Here is a 17,649-nt window from a genome sequence, read left to right as displayed (position 1 = left end):
TTATTTGGTGAAAACAATTAGTTTTCCATGCAGTCATAATATTATATATATATAATTTATGTGTGTTTGTGGCTTTTTAACAGTGAATACTTGATTAATTTTAAATTCAATAAAAAAACTTCTCGTCATATGTAATATGATTGTCATTGAACAATATCTGATAATAATACCGATAACAGTATAATGTAACCTATGATCTGTATAGAGAATACATTTTTAATTATTGACTTTTTTCTACTCAATTTTTTTATTCGAAATAAATCAAGTTACCAACTTCAATAATTGATTTTGTTTTATCTATTTTTTACGTTTTCAATTAGTTATTTTAATAATTTTTTTATACATTTATCATTAACCATTCCTATAAGTTCTATTGTTTGATTGTTACAGAATCTATATTTTGTACTATACACACGAAAGTAAGTGTCTAATTATTAATAATGTTTGATCTTTCCATAAATTATATACTTTGTTAATTTAAGGATATAATTTAGCTTTACATAGATATTATAATAAAGAAACAAATCTCTACTGCTATATATACTTGATATTAATAAATTATACAAAAACAAGCAATATGCTTAATTTATAAAATAATTTATTTAATACCTACTTTAAATCAACTATATAATTTCAGAAAAATAAACTTGAAATACCATTTATTAGCACTAAAAAAGTTTCAATGTCTTTTATACGAAAATTGGTTTAAGGTCTCTTAATGCGATTTCAAGAGAATCACTTATTTGTTCAAAATGTTAACATTTTAAATATAAATTAAAAAATTGGCTTTATATTAAACTTTAACTATATAGTAATGTAAGTTTCTAAATGTAAATTTCAACACTAATTTATTTCTTATTATATTCAATTAATTTAAGTTAAATATGTTTTGATTATCTAGTTACATTTATTTTTCTTTTATATAGTTATTAAATAAAATATAAAAATAAGTACTCTTATTCTATGACACAAGATTCCATCTCATTGTAGAATAACTTCTAGTACTAATCTCTGTATAATATGTATATTGTACATTTCCGGTAACTAGAATTTAAATTAAAGAAATATAAAATTGTAATGGGTTTTCTACTACCATGATAACCGAGAAAACCACTGAACCGATTTGGCTGACATTTTTTACTGTTATACCTTATGTCTGCTGAAGGTTTTAGTACCACTTTTATTAATAAAAAATAAGTTTAAAATTTTTGAAAATTTCAAAAACATATCTTTTTTGTTTCCATTTTTTTATAACACTATTTATCATTTTTACAATTTTATGTTCATGAAAGTTACAAACATAGTTTTTGTTTTAGTTTAATTAAAGATACTTTTTGATACTAATTTAGAAGGTTTATTGGGTATGATAGCGAAGTTAAATTTGGGGTAAGTTGATATTTCATCAACATGCCGAGAGCGTCAAGAGCATGCATTGGTAGAAAAACTGCCAATGCTAATTGAATGTATAACAGAATGCATCAAAAGAACACATCAGAACGTGAGTAATTCCATTTAAGATTATTTCTAAATAATGTACAAGGTCCTACTTAATTTGAAAGCTTGAGGAACATTGATGGGATCATTCACGTGACTTAGAGCTGTCTGTTTTGCTCTTGTGCTTTTAGAAAATGTTGAGCAATGGAAAAACGCTCTAACAGATGGAACTGTTTCAGCAAGTCCTTCTATGTTAAGAGGATTATTTGCAAAAATCATAATTTTCTGCCAACCATCTGAACCTCAATCTTCAACAGTTCAGAAATTATTTTTGTGAAGATATTCTTTATACAGAATGCATTCAATTAAATGACTTGCAATTAAATTTTTCTGATGAAATATTTAACAGAGGTTTAATTGAAATAAAAGATAAAGTTGTTTGTCTGTCTAAAAAATATTTAAACCTGTTCGAAATGAAAATGCATTTGATCTTTTTGAATTCTTGATTAGGCGTTCTTACGATAATAACCAATTACAAGAATTTGTAGAAATCAATTTACAGAAACTAAATGATCAAAAATAAGTTTTAATGTTATTACGGAAAGCATAATGAATCATCAAAGAAGAGTATTTTTTTTTTTTAGATACTTTGAGTGGTACAGGAAAAACATTCCTAATTAATTTGTTGTTGGCTTAAATTTGATTTTGAGGAAAAGCTACATTAGCAGTTGCTTCATCAGGTATAGCAGCAACTTTCCTCAGTAGCGGCAGAACTGCTCACTCGACTTTCAAGTTACCATTAAGTGTATTATTTGACAGAGAATTTGTTTATCCGATTCGTAAAAATGGCCCAAGTGGAAAAATTCTTCGAGAAACTTCATTTGTTGTGTGGAATGAGATACAGAGCACATATTGAAGCAATTGATCAAACTTTAAAAAAACTTAGGTGATCAATAAGCTTATGGGTGGCATAACGTTTGATTTTGCTGGTGATTTCAGCCAACATTATCACTTCAGGGCACTGAAGCTGATGTCATTAATGTTTGCTTAAAATCTTTATTTGGAGCAATGTCAAAAAACTCTATTAGCGAACAAACATGAGAGTTTATTTATGCAGAGGGAATAATATTTTTTTAGTATAGTTGTTTAAAATTGGAAATAGAACTTAAGAAAATGAAAATGGTTACATTTCTATCAACCACACAATTGGATAGATCGTAAATAATGTGGAAGAATTCCTTATTAAAGTTCTTTTGCGATTACGATTAACAAAGCTCTAGGTCAAAAATTTAGGTACTTGTACGTTGGCGTAGATCATTGTTCAGAGTGCTTTTTACATGAACAATTATACTTGGGATTTTCTCGAACTGGGGAACCAAATCATCTAATGGTTTTAATTTTAATAGGAGATAGAACAGAAAACAATATATACTAAGAAGTATTATAAAATTCTTAATATATCATGTGTCATTATCAATAACAGATTAATTAGCATTTCTTTTGTATCTGTATTAATTTTGAATAAAAATATATTTATCATTAATATTGCTAGTATCTAATAAATTTATATTATATCAATATTTATTTATTTTTTTATTTATGTTAAAATTAGGTGTTTTAATTTGTAGGTATAATGGTTGCTGAATCAGAAATTAAATGTGTTTCAAATAATAAGAGTTTTGGAGGTTATCAAAAAGTATATGAACATTTCAGGTAAAAAAATAATCATATATATTTAACATTATTGGTAATTAATAACGAGTTAATGTATTCTATCAAGAAGTTATGTATACTTTTTTCAGCAATGCTTTGCAATGTACCATGAAGTTTGGTATTTACATTCCACCTTCAGAGCAGGAAGATGAAAAATTCCCTGTATTATTTTACTTATCAGGTCTTACATGTACTGAACAAAACGTCATCACTAAAGCAGGATTTCAAAAATATGCTGCACAATATAAAATAATTGTAGTTGCTCCAGATACTAGTCCTAGTAAGTGAACTTATTAACAAGTTGCTTTAATAGCCCCATATTTTAAGAATTTACGTGAAAGAATAAATAAATAATATTTTTTGAATTGGAATGTTCAAAGTTAATTTATTTCATATAATTTAAAAAAAATAATACTATTTTACTTTTGACAGAAGTTCAAGTAATTATTATGAAGCAGTAAAAAAACATTTTTATTTATATTATAATTTCTTTCAAAAAATAAATATTATATACTAATAACTCCTCCCTGAAAATGCCACTGTCAATGCCCTCTAAATTCCACGATCTTGGACCAACTCTTTCTAGTTAGCAATTTCCAGTCACTTTAGGTCTTGTAATTGTATATGGTATAATTTTGTAAAGTCATAAATGTCATCTATACAGCATTCTTTTGTCTTCTCCTTGGTCAATTTCTTTCTGGTTGCCAATCCATAATTCCTCTAGTTTTGTTTATTGCTTTTCTTTTTAATATGTCTGAACCATTTTAACCTTTATTTTTTTGTGTAACATGTTATTATGGATACTTATATAAATGATTTGTTGAAAATACCTATATGGTCTTATATAACTTTAATTGCTTATTTTGTTGTTGTTAAAACTGTATTATTTATATAGGAAACTGTAACATACCTGGTGAAAATGATACTTGGAATATTGGGACAGGTGCATCCATGTATGTAAACGCTACACAAGAACCGTGGAACAAACACTATCAGATGTACACATACATAACAGAAGAACTCTTTCAACTTATCCAAAACAATTTTCCAGTTATAAAGGATAAAATATCTATAACTGGACACAGGTTATTTTATTAGTAGAATTAATAATACAAGTATAACAATTAACCTAATAAAATTATTGTTTTGTATTATAGTATGGGAGGACATGGAGCATTGTTGTGTAGTTTACTTAATCCAGGTAAATTTAAATCAGTGTCAGCTCTTGCTCCAGCTTGCAATATTTCTAATTCACCAACATTGCTCCCTGGATTAAAAACATTAATTGGAGAAGACAAGGAAATTTTGGAAAAATGGGATCCAACATTCTTAGTTAAATACTATGATGGCCCTGAAATGCAAATATTAATACATGTAGTTAGTATTCAAGCAAATTAATATATTATATTAAATTTTATAAGTACATTTTTTTATCATACTTATGTTGTGTTTAATGTTAACAGGGTACTGATGATGAATTCTTGAAGGAGGATCTATTAATTGATAACTTTGTAAAAGCAGCAAATGAGTGTAAAGATAATAAAATTAAAATTGAATTCCATCTGGAAGAGGGTCATGGTCATTCATATTATTTTGTTTCAACATTTATTGAGGAACATTTTAAATTTCATTCTTCTAAATTGTCTTCGTAAAATTTTATTTTATTAGTTATCTGAAATTGAGTTGTCACCATATATTTATATCTCTGAATTAGGTCTTAATAACTATAATATTTATCGCCATGTTAGGAGTTTGTCAATTAGTAACTATGATGTAGTGGTGTCCTAATAGTAATATATAATAAATATTTAACTTTACATATCTGTCAAATTGATTATATTATTAACAATATTTAAATATTAATGATCTTTTAGTCTATTTAATATGTAATTTATATATATATATATATATATATATATATATATATATATATATATATTATATATTTAATACATAATATAATAATATGTGATGATTTTAATGTGCTCAATTATAAAAACAATTTGTTTCAAATAGAGGCACCATTCAGTTATTATCACTATGAAAACAATTGGTTTCTTTTTTCCTCAAATTCTTTGACCAGCATAATATAATGTTCATAAATTTGTTATCTTCAATAAATCAAAATGAATATCAATATTACTATTATATTTTCTATTTTATAATTATCAATTAGGTATATCTGAATCTATATGTCCCCTCTACTTTATTGAGTCGCGATTTTATGGACTGTATATACTAGATGATGAATTTTTAATTTGAAACTGACCGTACTTTACAAATATAATATTTCAAGCTAAGCATTTGTTTATTTATTTATTTCTATATATAAACTATTTCTTAGTTAATTTATTAATTTATGAGTATTAGTCATTTACTGATTTTTCATTTTTATTTCATTTTTTCTAATTTTATTATAAATCATAATATCTATAAAGAATGTATTGGTGCGAATACAAATTTTAGACGAGGAAAAAATTGAATGATCTTGAATGAATTTTTCATCTGCATAATTATGTACAATTATTGTACAACAAGTAAATTAATAGAGATTTGTTTACAATTAAGTAACATCAAGTTAAAATGTAGTTACATCTACAAAACTATCAAGCGAATCACAAAATGTATTTGTTTTATAATTAATGTGTATTTTAAGATGATAAAATATTATATTTTAATTATATAATCCATTTTCATATAAAATTTTATTTTTAACATTATTAAATTTAAAGAATAATTACGCTCCAAAATTGTAGTGATCGCTGTTTAGAACACTGCATGCTCACTAATAATTATTAATAGCATATTAATTCACTCTAAACAACTTATACTTAAATAAGTAACCATTCAAGTAATAACCACCAATTTGGTGCAAATTCCGGGTATTTATTAGAGACAGAGGACCATTTTATGTTATAAACATTAATATATACCTAGAGCATGATTGAACTAAATCTGTTCAATTTATTGAAACAATCAAAATTATTTTGATATTTATTAATAGATAGGTGGTCAATATTATTGTGTTATTGGAGGCAATTATCAATAATATTGTTAATATTTTGTCAACAAAGTTTCTAAATTGTTTATGATAAAAAATGTGTGTCTTTGAATAAATCAGTTAAATCGTATGTTCAAATGACATTTTCTGATAGAAATTAGGAACGAAATTTTATTTTAAAATGTGATTAAGTTAATTGTGATCATCCTGCATCGTGGGAAATAAAATGTGATAAAAATATGGATACAACAAAAAAAAAAAAAAGAAATGAATACCTACAATTTTCCTACTGCTACATTGAATGATGTTAAGAAAAAATTTAAAAATTTCTTTTTACCAAATACTAACCATTAAACCATAACAAGAACAATAGCAACTTAATTAACTTGTACAAAATAGTTTCTCAATAGTAAAAGATAAAATATGCATTAATGTACGCAGGTTATTTTTTTTTAATATACCTATAGGAGGACCAAGAGGGACTGCCATGTTTTCAGCTCTTTTATTAAGGGATCCACGAAGTAAAACAATTCAATATAAATTTATTATTATTATATTATGGATTTTGATAGCATTTGCTTTTCTATCAGTTCATTACGGAACTTTATCAGCTGATATATGTGATTCATATAGTGGCGCCATACATTCTTACTCTATGAGTGGCGTCGATTCCTATGTGTAGATATTGCGGATGTAATACTTCAAATTTAAGTGGACGGTACGGTGGTGGACAGGGTTACACTTGGATGTACAAGCTATAGCGATTTGGATGTAAGGTTATTTCTAAATTTCAGTTATAACTCAATAGTTTAACCTACTCAATATTTATTGCGGTTTACCTGGGATTTTATTTTTTTTTGCATATGAAACAGACATCGTGATGCATCGGTGTCACTGTGACTTGTCCTGGCTTCGAGTGGTTTTTATTTTCATCTGGTGAACTAGGTCAGGTTAGGAGGTCAGGTAATTTATTTTTTGAACCGGATATTTGAGGGGGGGGGGGTTAACCCCCAAATCTTCTCCTGCGTTCGCCACTGCTATACGGATATATGTAAGTTCTTGCACGGTAAAAACCAGGTAGGTAGGTACGCATGTTGGTTCCTACACGGCGGAAAAAAGGACATATGAATACATACAAGATTAAATATGTACATACGAATCTTCAAAAATAAATATATGACGATTAAAAAGTATAATAAAAATCGTATAGCGTACGGAAGGTTAGGTTATATCAACCGGATCACGTTGCATTGTAATGTATTATATTGTTTTAATGAAGATTCGAATGATTGGACTATTCTAGCACATGATTCAGTATTTATGTTCAGAAACTTCTTGTATTTTCGATGTTACGCCTCTTCGCTTATCTCTTTATGCGGTAAATCTTGTGTTACCAGGACCACAGGATTTGAACATGACAAAGACTCGAAAAATTATATTGAACACCGTGATCGACACGGGTAAGTATTTTCGTTTAAATATTTATATTTGAATGTATTATACTACTATAAAAAATTAGACTTATGTTATAGTTAATTTCTAGGCATCAAGTAAGTATAAAGATTTCAGATTCTGAGTAAAACGAGAAATTTACTGGTTTACATCATGATGTGTATCTTTTATTTTTGTGTCCGGGATATCAGTTTGAATTTTGAAATGAAGCGAAGTGGATTTGCAAGAGATAGAGTCTACTACAGTCTTTTACTAAAGAAAATTCGCTTTTTGCACCTTTTGTTGTGCAAAATCTTCAATTGTGTCATCGTAATAAAATTGTTCTTGCCGTTTTGTTTTCAACAGCCAAAATAGTAAGACCGTTAAATCTTTTCTGGCCCATAGTGGCCCTACAATGATTTTTTATTCGAGCTGGAACGCTGAATGAGCGCTCAGCACTCGTCGAGCCCTGTTACGGGTAGCCTTAGGAAAATTCGTAAGAAAATACAAAAATAATTCTTATCGCATTTCGAAGAATACAATTAAGATAGTTGTAACTAGGGATGCCTGGTGCCAAAGTCGTTTTAACCTCAAAAATACACTCAACGAAAATAGTGATCCTACCCCGTAGAATCAACCAAATTTCATTTTTTTTTTATATTTAAATAGAAGGAAACATTCTACATGCCGCATTGAACTCCGTCTTTTCAATATTTATTCCCAACATTTATAATGAGTCTCTAAAAAAAGTAAAATATAAGCTATTTTTTACCAATATTTTTTTCACTATTTAAAATACATAATACCAATGGAAAAATCAACTCGCAACTCACAAGTTTAATAATAATAAACAAATGGATACATATATCCTGAACGTATTAACGTATTGATACAACGTATAGATTTTTATTTGCACGTTGCACCATTTTGAAAAAGCTTCTATCAAATTAATACAGTTATTCTTCTGGACCGTTCCGGGCCCTTGAGGATACCCGTGCCCCAGGGACAAATACCCGAGTGCCCCCCCTCTCTAGTTGGGCATGTTCGGGATTATATAATAAAAAAATAGACATTTGGCTCGTATAATTATAATTCGTATTATTTTAAAAGATATCTCGAACCATCGAATATTATCGATTATTACAATATGATTATCATATGTTTGAACGCTTGAAATTTTTATCTAAAAATGTTGGGTAAAATGAGCCTGAGAATGTAAAAGATTGAGAAGATAGTGTAACTCTCTTTTTGGAGGGAAGGGCGTACACATACTGTTGACTCGGGGGGCGCAAAGTTCGTAAACACGTCATGTGTTCACGACATGACGGGTTTTAGCGATTGGTGGTATATCGGTCGCAACTCGGACGCATCGTTCGGTGTTCGGATATCGTACCGCTGTTTCCTGCCGAGGCAAAAGCACAAAAGGACCGCGATTATCGACACGGAGACGACGGCCGGGGCGGTGACGATCGTCCACGAGAAACCCAGGGGCAACCAATCGCTGCCGTCGACGATCCGCTTTCTGGTCACCCGGCGCTGGAGACGTTCGCCCACGGTCACGACGAGGTCGGTCAGATCGGTAAGGTTCACGGTCGGGGAGGACGGCGCGCACAGCACCCGGTCGGGGGTGGTTTCCGTGACGACGCACCGGTTGGCGGTGTTCGGGAACCGTACGGTCAGGTCGTCGGCCCCGTAGCCCCGGTTCGAACCGATCGCGTTTATCGCGACCGATTCGTTTTCCACGTGGAAGTCCGCGAACACCGGGTCGGGATGGATGGTGAACGTGCAAGAACGGTTGCGCGAGGAGCACGGGACCGGCGAGAACCCCTTACCGTCCGGGAACCTGATCAGCACCCGAGCGGTCGCGATCTGCACGGCGTCCGGACGCGACGCGACGGCCGGCGACCGGCACACCATGTACTTAAAATTTATAAATATTTTTCCATATTTATTGTAAGAAATGAACGTCGTAAATCATTTTGTGAGGAGGCTGATGTACATTATGCTAATTTACAGTCTAATTCGAGAACTCGATGGCTGTCTTTGTTGCCAGCAATTGAACGTATTCTACAGTTATGGGAACCACTTAAAAATTTTTTTCTCGAAGAAACAAGACCACCAAAAGCAATCGTCGATTTTTTCAACAATCCGTTGTCACAAATTTATTTCTTGTTTTTACATTGTCAAACATTTTTATTTGAAAAACAAATCAAAAAAATAGAAAAATCTGATATTACCATTATAGAAGTCAAAAAAATTATAAACGATTTTGAACAAACACTTTCAGAACGCGCCGAAGCTTACTTTTTGGGAATCAAAACTAAAATTGAATAAAATAAAATAAAAAACGATGCTCAGCTTTTTGTTTCGATGAAGAAATCGATAATTATTACAAAACGACACAGGAGTATTTACAACAGTGGAGTAACCCTCTTATAACATTTTAGGTATTTTCATGGATAGATCTTACTTTTTCGTTGCAATGGCAAGACTTTGAAAAGACAATAAATTATTTAAAAGAAAAGGGAATTGATACCACAGATAGTTGCTTTGAAGAAATATTGTATCTTAAAAACTTCATTGACAAACAGAAATTTGATGAAGATTGGAATAAAAAAACCATGCATGACAAATGGGTACTTTTCTTTCAAAAAACTGATATATTGGAAAGAAAACGTAATTTAATTGCGATGTGCCAATACTTATATGCTATTCCTGGTCATAACGCTAATGTTGAAAGGATATTTTCACTTATAATGGCCCAGTGGACAAAAGAACGTAACCGTCTTCAAGTAGAAACTGTAGAAAGTATCATTCAATGCAAATTTAATTTCAAAATGACTTGTTCGGAATTTCATACGTATGTTATAGGAAAATCAGAGCTATTGAAACAGGTGAAAAAGTCAGAAAAATATAATATTTCAAAATAAATAAATAAATATTATTTCATTAATCAAATGTATCATCTAATTTAATTTTTTTCATAATTCAATGCTATTATTATTTTATTCTATATATATAGACCAGGTACATCACACCGTGTTCTAATTTTTATAATTAAAAAAATATTCAAAAAAAAGGTTATTTTTTATTTAAAGAACCTTCAGTATACACTGTTTAGTTCGACAATGAAAGCAAAAAAAAAAAAGGTTGTTTAAATTATTTTTGTAAATGTCCCGGTCAGTACTTGAACTTTTATGGCAACCCTATGCTAGATGCTATACAATGTTATTAATGACTTAAGAAATTTTAATTTTAAATTTAATTCATTGAAATATACGAGTGTACCTATGTTATTAAAAGAATAAAATGTGTTGCTGCTCATGTAATGTACTACGTGTTATTCTGATCACGTCGTACGCACAAATATTGTCGTCCGAAGAAGTGGTGTATTTATTATACGTATATCATTTATTTGTTCATTATCAGATTAAAGGCCTTGTCAAACAGAACGCGTTGTTAACGTCGCATTCTTTTAACACTATTGTTGACGTTATCCAAGTCACACAAAAATTAAAAAGCGTTGCATTATAGACTGGTTCTAGTCAATATAGTAGTATTGTTCGTATCTTCGTTTTCAAAGTGTGGTTTATAATGAAAATACGTCCGTTAGTTCAGACGAAGAAGAACAAAAAAAGGAAGCGAATTATTTATTATAAACATTTATTTATGTTCGTATTTATGTAGGTATTCCTTCTTTCACCATTGTCTGAACGCCAAAAATAATGCACTACCACGCTTGTTTTGTGATCGAATACAACTTAGCGATGGTAATTCACGCTTTCATACGTGTTCTGTTTGACAGATCCTTAATGGTAATCATGTATATGTACTCATTGTATTTGTTTCATAATATATATTATATATTATAATATAATATAATATAATATATATTATATAAAAATATAACTTGACACAAAATAATTTAATATTAATAATATTATGAAACAAATACAATGAGTACATATACACGATTACCATTAAGGCTCTGTCATTAAGAGTATAAGAAAAAACCAGAAAAGTCACTTTTTATTTATTTCGAGAAAAACGTGTTTTTAATTTCAAAACCTAATAATTTTTGCCTGTATGCCAAAACTTTCGGTGGTCATAACTCACGACTAATCTGCTTTTTTCCCAGATTTGACTTCTTGAATTATAGAATATGCCAATACAAATAATTTGGTACCAAAATAACCATTATGGAAAAAAAGTGACTTTTTTGGTTTTTTCCCTGTACCCTTAATTATATTATAATATATACCTGTATAATATTTTTATACTTTAGTGAACTATGATTTCTTCGAAAATACAATAACATAATAATTTTTCTAAATGATTTGCTTTTACATGGTTTCACACCAATAACGAAGTTTTTAAGGATTATTATACAAAGTACTTACATAGTTTTCAACATGGTGGTTGGCTATTATTAAATTTATTTTACAGATATCACGCATTGAGGAGTAATGGGTTACTTAAACCTCACGTGACGCATAAAAATGTGCATAATACTTGTGATATAATAATGTATATATTCGAATTTTTTTTTATACATAGTTTATAAATACTTTGATTACATTTTATGGTATAATAAAATATTTAAAATTAAGTAATTATTTAAAAAACAAAGGATGGGTCTTTTTTAGAACACTTAAATTATTCGCCGGTACAAGACCCGTAGAGAAATCATAATAGTTGTAATCATCATCGTCACCATCACTATATCGTCATCAATGATGTTTTACAGTAGTCGTTGTAAGTATAGAAGAGTGGAGCTCGATTGCGGCCAGCAGGTCCTGTTTATGCCGGATGTACAAGCGGCCGTTTCGCCACGGGTCTGTCAGTTGGAGCGGTTTGAAGTCCTCGCGTAGGCACCGTTCCCGGGCCCCGGTCACTGAAACTAGACAGAAATTTCCGAACTCTGAGCTCGGGTATATCGGGCCTGATTTGCCTTTGACCACCACGGACATGTTCAATTGTTGCAGAAACAGCTGCACCACTTCGCGAGCCGACGTCATCGGGCTAATGTGTAATTTGAGACTGGGGGGATGCGGTAGACCAGTTTCGTAGGCGGCGCACACCTGGTAAACACGTCGATAGTTATTAGACGCGCATCGAGTCTACAAATGGTAGGACAGGAGTGTTGTTTTGTACAAAAATAGATTGGTGTATTAGAAGATCGAGGGAGAGGATCAGAAATCTTGATTAATATTTTGAAATCCTTTTATGTGTACTAATCGCAATTTTTTTAAAAAGATTAAAATATCATCTATTCCTGGTCTTGTATATGAAACTCATGCACGGTTTGCTTCGTTCAAGTCAGTGAACGATGACTTTTACATCACCATTGGGATCATATAATATTATATTAAACGTAATATTAAAATACCTCAATGATTCCAGGTGCGGGAACAGGTACCAACGATTCGCTTTTAATCGTAGCGTCAGAAAATCTCTCGTCGTCCACTTTAATAAGGTCCTTGGTTCTGAAAAAATAAAGAAATTTAGTCAAACGAACATTGCATGATGTACATGAGTCTGGTATTTAACGGACAACTTACGAAACGTGATTGGGTATCCTTGACGATAAATCCGGATCCGAACTTTGAGCGTCGTTGTACTCCGGCTCGTCTTTACTATCTGAAATCGAACCAACGCCATAATATGAGAAAATTGACAAAACAGCAAGTCTATTTAATCGCGTACGGATACAAAACAACTATATTTTATATAGTAGCGTACCGTTACTAGTTTCTGAGGAACAACTTTTTTTGTTGGTCAACCCGTAATCGCGGTCGTGGGCAGGCGGCGATAGGTATTGTTCGCTACGACTTATCTCCGGGCACACGGACTCCAGCGTTCGCATCGAGTTTAATCCTGGTCCTGGCCAACTACCACGGGATTTGACCAATTTCGTATCGGGCAATTGCAACAGCTGCAAATCGCAAATCCGTCAATAGTAATCAGAACTACAGAGGTTTAGATGGCTATTTATATTTATATAATGTACAGTTTTCAGTGTGCTTACCGAGTTGCTTTTGGCAGACTTCATTTCCAGTTGACTATTGCTAGCACTCTTGGAACAATTGGAATTGGATATTTGCGATTGGAACAATCTCTCCCGTGCAAAGTTCATCACGTCTAATAACCATCGCAGGTGTTTCCAGGCCGCGTTTAAGCTCGTCTCGAGCGCTTCCACGGAATCCAACCGTTGTTTCGCCACCTCCAGATCTGACGAGCTCCAGGCTTGTCTGATAGAATATCGTGCGTCGTCTGAGTCCAGCTGCACGACGCTGGAAAGTCGGGCATATAAGAGCAATGTGTCTGCCCGGTATGTACCGAAGTGTATCATTTCAAACACTTGAACGCTGAGCGGTATCAGTTTGATCCGATGCAGATTAACAGGTGACTGGTTACCTTCACCCACAGCACAAGCGACTTCCGCAGGTGGTACTATCATGATAATACTGACATCTTGATTTACTTCGATAACTTCACTGGTGTAAACCCGTTGCACCGTCCGTTTGTCCTTAGGTATTTGGACCAGTGAAAATAGCTGATTGGTCGCCACCTTGAACTGCGAAGCAAAACCGAGACACTTGTATTCGCTTGGAGCCCCGGCGCCCTGTTGAAGCCATAACCATTCTTCCCTAAAAAATAAAAAAAAAACATTTAATTTTGATCGTTGAAAAATAAAAATATGTATTGTGAAGAATTAATTTAAAACGATATCGATTTTTATATAGCATAACTGTTAAATGGTGACATCGATGATTTAGATTTCGTCTTATGAAGTTTGTTTTTTAAAACAACTTTGGACTTATGAATTTTAGCATTAAGGTTTTACTTACGCGTTGATGTGCGAATTATCTCGTATTTTGCAGCAAACTGGCATGTTGGGATTTTGCATAGGTACCATTACATGTAGCATATCGACTGAGCTTCTCATTAGTAAATATCCAACATATAAGCCCTTCTGTAGTTTAGTATAACTTGTTTGGTAGAACATAATCTGGTCCTGTTCAGATAAATTTTTAATTACTATTCTGAAATCAATGTGTTTATGTGACTTTACTTGGATAGATGATATCAACAAATCGGTAAGATTATCGGAACGAGACGACTTCTTCTTAATCTTAGCTATCGGCGTCCATTTTAGATTAACGACGTTTTTTGGCTGACATACGTTGTTAACCGTACATATCACAGTTGTACCATCCGAGTCACGGATCGGTTTATAGTACACTTTACCTAGGTCTTGCGTGTTGAAAATGTCCTGCGATTTTAATACAATAATATGAAAACGTAGATGCTTAAATGTAGTTAAATATTGTTTTTGACGATGGAATCAAGACTTACTTGCATTTGTGTAACGGCTTGAATGAGTTTTGTCCTGAAGCTAATCGAACTATTTGTTGATTTTTCCAGTTCCTCCTTAAACCATTTGAGATCCTTCCACGCGAAAGCTATTTTGTAGAACCAATGGAAATCGTTGAGCATTTCTTTTGGGTACGTGTCGTCAATCTCTACCACAGGTAAGTAGTCCTCGTTGGTCACCAGAACTTTGTCTTCGTGGTACAGTAGACAAGAAAGGTATACACCTCTGTAGAATGAATAAATTTTATTTACAATACTGATTGCGTCTAGGTTGAAATAATAGCTAAGATTGAGAGTACCTCCGGAGATTCTTATGAAGTTTAGTATTGCCGCTGAACAGTTGTTTGAACGTCGGCGGCTTTCTTCTTTTCGTGTTCAATGTACAGTCGTTTCCACTGACTTCGAACAACGACCTATGTAGGTCTGGACGAATGGAGATCATTTTGTCAAGTATATCATCCATCTTGACTTTTATGGCAGCAGAACATCGACGAGATTCTTGACTGACATCCCACCAACCTAAACATATAGACCATTGCCAAATATTTGATCAATAATTAGGGTAACATTGACAAACTCACTTGAAATAGTGACGAAGGCTGGGGTTGGATACTGAAAGTCACTAAATGCTCTCAAATTTCCAGCACTACATCGAAAGTAGTAAGTCTTTCCATGTTCCAAATTACTTATGGTGATTTCGCCATCGGTAGCGGGTACACATTTAGACCCTGTTAGGTTTTTAAAGGATTCTGATGTACTCCACTCGACTACGAAAGTAAAAAAAATAAACTTCCATAACTATACAATATGTATTTATATATATATATATATATAATTTATTTGTAAAATAACTGAATAAATGATTATTCTAAAACAATTTAATAAAAATAATGAATGATTGCATCTTATCGATGAGGACTTTCATTAAAATCCTTAGATATTTGTTAAAAATATAATTAATCTATAATGTACCTTTCGAAAGTAATTAAGTACTATATATATAGTTAGTTATCTATGACTATAGTACATTATAACTATATAATCAATATTTTGATTCCAGTTTGAAATTCATATTTATACAGGTATTCGTTACTCACCATTGAATTTTGTACATATAGCGCTTTCTTGGTTGTCAGCTTCTACACAAGACACTCTAACGCTATCGTTTCCCGTTACCTCCACGATGATTTTTTCGGGTTTATCTGGTGGTTCTGCAATACAAATGTGTTTAATTAATGGAATATTTTATTATTCGTTGTATAACGTTCGTTGAGAGTTAATATATTAATTAATATTTCATAGCGTTACAAAAACTATGCGTACAATACTTTAATAAATAATTGTATTACATTCATTGTATCTACTATATAATATTAAAGTAATTGCATTTTGAATAATATTATATGACTAATACAGAATATAATTTCATATTAATATTTTATGTTTAAAAAATTGTATTCCTACTTTTTACAATTTTTCCTTGGAAGTAAATAAAACATTGAAAAATTATACGCTATAGCACCAAAATTCAAACTATTTTACTTCAAATTTAAATTTTCTTGAGTATTAACAGCTTAACTAAAATATTTATTTAAGAATTTCCTGTTATTATAAGTATTTGTATATATTAAAATGTTGTCTACTAAACGTAAATTGTACATCTAGAGGATTCAAGGACCAAAGTATAATTCTCGGAACTCATAAAACCTCACGTACATACATTGTTTTATTAACTCGAACATTGTTTACTTTTTTTTATGAATATTTAAAAGTCATCTCTGACGATTATTATATGCTCTTCGAGATATTTTCTTATTCAAGACCAATATCATACCAGCATACCGGTATATGTATACCGTACGTGTCTAATTGATCTTTTATTCCTCTTCAAATTATATTTTACAGCATATTTTCTTTAAAACATAAACGAGTAGGTACTTACTAGCATGTTCAAAACCAATAAGCATTTTCTTCAAGCCTCTTTTTCGTCTCTCCCAAAGAACTAGGGACTTGGTCTGTACACTATCTTGGTTGCCGCATAGCCTGAGCTCTAGAACACGTCTCTCTGCTTCACCAAGTAAGTTCATCAGGTGAGGTTCCAAATTTTTCATACTAGTCTCTGTAGAACAGCAATACAAATAATGCAATTTTTAATTGTTTCAATTTGAATTGAAATGGAATATTTTCTATTCACTTTACCTTCCGTGGCCCCGTGAATCAACAGAAGTCGAACTAATTCTCTATTGTTGCTTAAGAAAGCAACGTCTAAAGGCGTCAACCCATCGCTATTTACACTGTGCACAAAACAAATAAATATTAGTGGAACCATTAGTTATAGATTTGCAAATATTTTAACAAAGTATTACATTACCTATTCACTTGAACCTCGCATGTGGACAATATGTTTTTTGCTTTTTCCAATTGACCATGTTCTACAGCAGCGAATAGTCCTAATAAAACGACAGAGAAATGAACAATAATACTTGTTATTTATAAAATAGTTTAATTATTTTGAATATTTATTTTATGTATAAATATATGTAGTAAGTATATTATTATGTTACGAGTAATGTTCATTACTAGTACACTATTACATACGAGTGCATGGTATTGATATTGTACAAATGCAATTTAATAAATATAGTTATTCAAAACAAATTAATGAAGTAAATTATTTTAAATTAAAGCTATTA

General features: G+C 31.3%; 2 protein-coding genes across 7 annotated transcripts in view; one reads left to right on the top strand and one right to left on the bottom strand.

The window, feature by feature from the left end:
• The first annotated feature begins 293 nt into the window (after nucleotides 1-293).
• Nucleotides 294-4,804, top strand: LOC112687308 (S-formylglutathione hydrolase-like). 3 transcript variants are annotated; one of them, XM_025559946.1, is made up of 6 exons: nucleotides 294-419; nucleotides 3,047-3,147; nucleotides 3,237-3,427; nucleotides 4,043-4,232; nucleotides 4,305-4,524; nucleotides 4,611-4,804. In XM_025559946.1, exons 2-6 carry the CDS (start codon nucleotides 3,068-3,070, stop codon nucleotides 4,797-4,799), a joined length of 870 nt encoding a protein of 289 aa, XP_025415731.1. In that variant the 5' UTR covers nucleotides 294-419; nucleotides 3,047-3,067; the 3' UTR covers nucleotides 4,800-4,804. The 3 variants fall into 3 exon arrangements, with proteins under 3 accessions (XP_025415731.1, XP_025415730.1, XP_025415728.1); XM_025559945.1 differs by having other exon boundaries at nucleotides 295-419; nucleotides 3,063-3,147; XM_025559943.1 differs by lacking the exon at nucleotides 294-419 and adding an exon at nucleotides 1,350-1,498 and having other exon boundaries at nucleotides 3,063-3,147.
• A 7,346-nt stretch (nucleotides 4,805-12,150) lies between these two features.
• Nucleotides 12,151-17,649, bottom strand: part of LOC112687252 (ankyrin repeat and fibronectin type-III domain-containing protein 1) — a 152,607-nt gene continuing 147,108 nt past the window's right edge. For 2 of the 4 annotated variants that reach the window (XM_025559859.1, XM_025559860.1), the window contains 14 exons: nucleotides 17,328-17,406; nucleotides 17,156-17,250; nucleotides 16,899-17,075; nucleotides 16,054-16,167; nucleotides 15,538-15,723; nucleotides 15,256-15,475; nucleotides 14,939-15,182; nucleotides 14,655-14,855; nucleotides 14,431-14,597; nucleotides 13,608-14,229; nucleotides 13,322-13,514; nucleotides 13,141-13,219; nucleotides 12,969-13,065; nucleotides 12,151-12,660 (listed from right to left, as the gene is read on the bottom strand). In XM_025559859.1, the coding sequence (XP_025415644.1) occupies nucleotides 12,310-12,660; nucleotides 12,969-13,065; nucleotides 13,141-13,219; nucleotides 13,322-13,514; nucleotides 13,608-14,229; nucleotides 14,431-14,597; nucleotides 14,655-14,855; nucleotides 14,939-15,182; nucleotides 15,256-15,475; nucleotides 15,538-15,723; nucleotides 16,054-16,167; nucleotides 16,899-17,075; nucleotides 17,156-17,250; nucleotides 17,328-17,406 (2,825 nt within the window). In that variant the 3' untranslated portion in view covers nucleotides 12,151-12,309. The remainder of the gene's footprint in view (nucleotides 12,661-12,968; nucleotides 13,066-13,140; nucleotides 13,220-13,321; nucleotides 13,515-13,607; nucleotides 14,230-14,430; nucleotides 14,598-14,654; nucleotides 14,856-14,938; nucleotides 15,183-15,255; nucleotides 15,476-15,537; nucleotides 15,724-16,053; nucleotides 16,168-16,898; nucleotides 17,076-17,155; nucleotides 17,251-17,327; nucleotides 17,407-17,649) is intronic. The other 2 variants (XM_025559861.1, XM_025559858.1) reach the window with 2 other exon arrangements.

This window comes from Sipha flava, unplaced genomic scaffold, assembly GCF_003268045.1.
Source record: "Sipha flava isolate LNK unplaced genomic scaffold, YSA_version1 339_pilon_pilon, whole genome shotgun sequence".
Lineage (NCBI taxonomy): Eukaryota > Metazoa > Arthropoda > Insecta > Hemiptera > Aphididae > Sipha > Sipha flava.
Note: the sequence above shows the minus strand (reverse complement) of the source record. Positions and strands in the feature narration are given on the sequence as shown.

Coding starts and splice junctions, on each gene's coding strand:
- LOC112687308 (XM_025559943.1), top strand. CDS start 1,462: ATGTATAACAGAATGCATCAAAAGAACACATCAGAAC. Junction 1,499..3,062: donor TCAAAAGAACACATCAGAAC/GTGAGTAATTCC, acceptor TTTAATTTGTAG/GTATAATGGTTGCTGAATCA. Junction 3,428..4,042: donor TGCTCCAGATACTAGTCCTA/GTAAGTGAACTT, acceptor TTATTTATATAG/GAAACTGTAACATACCTGGT.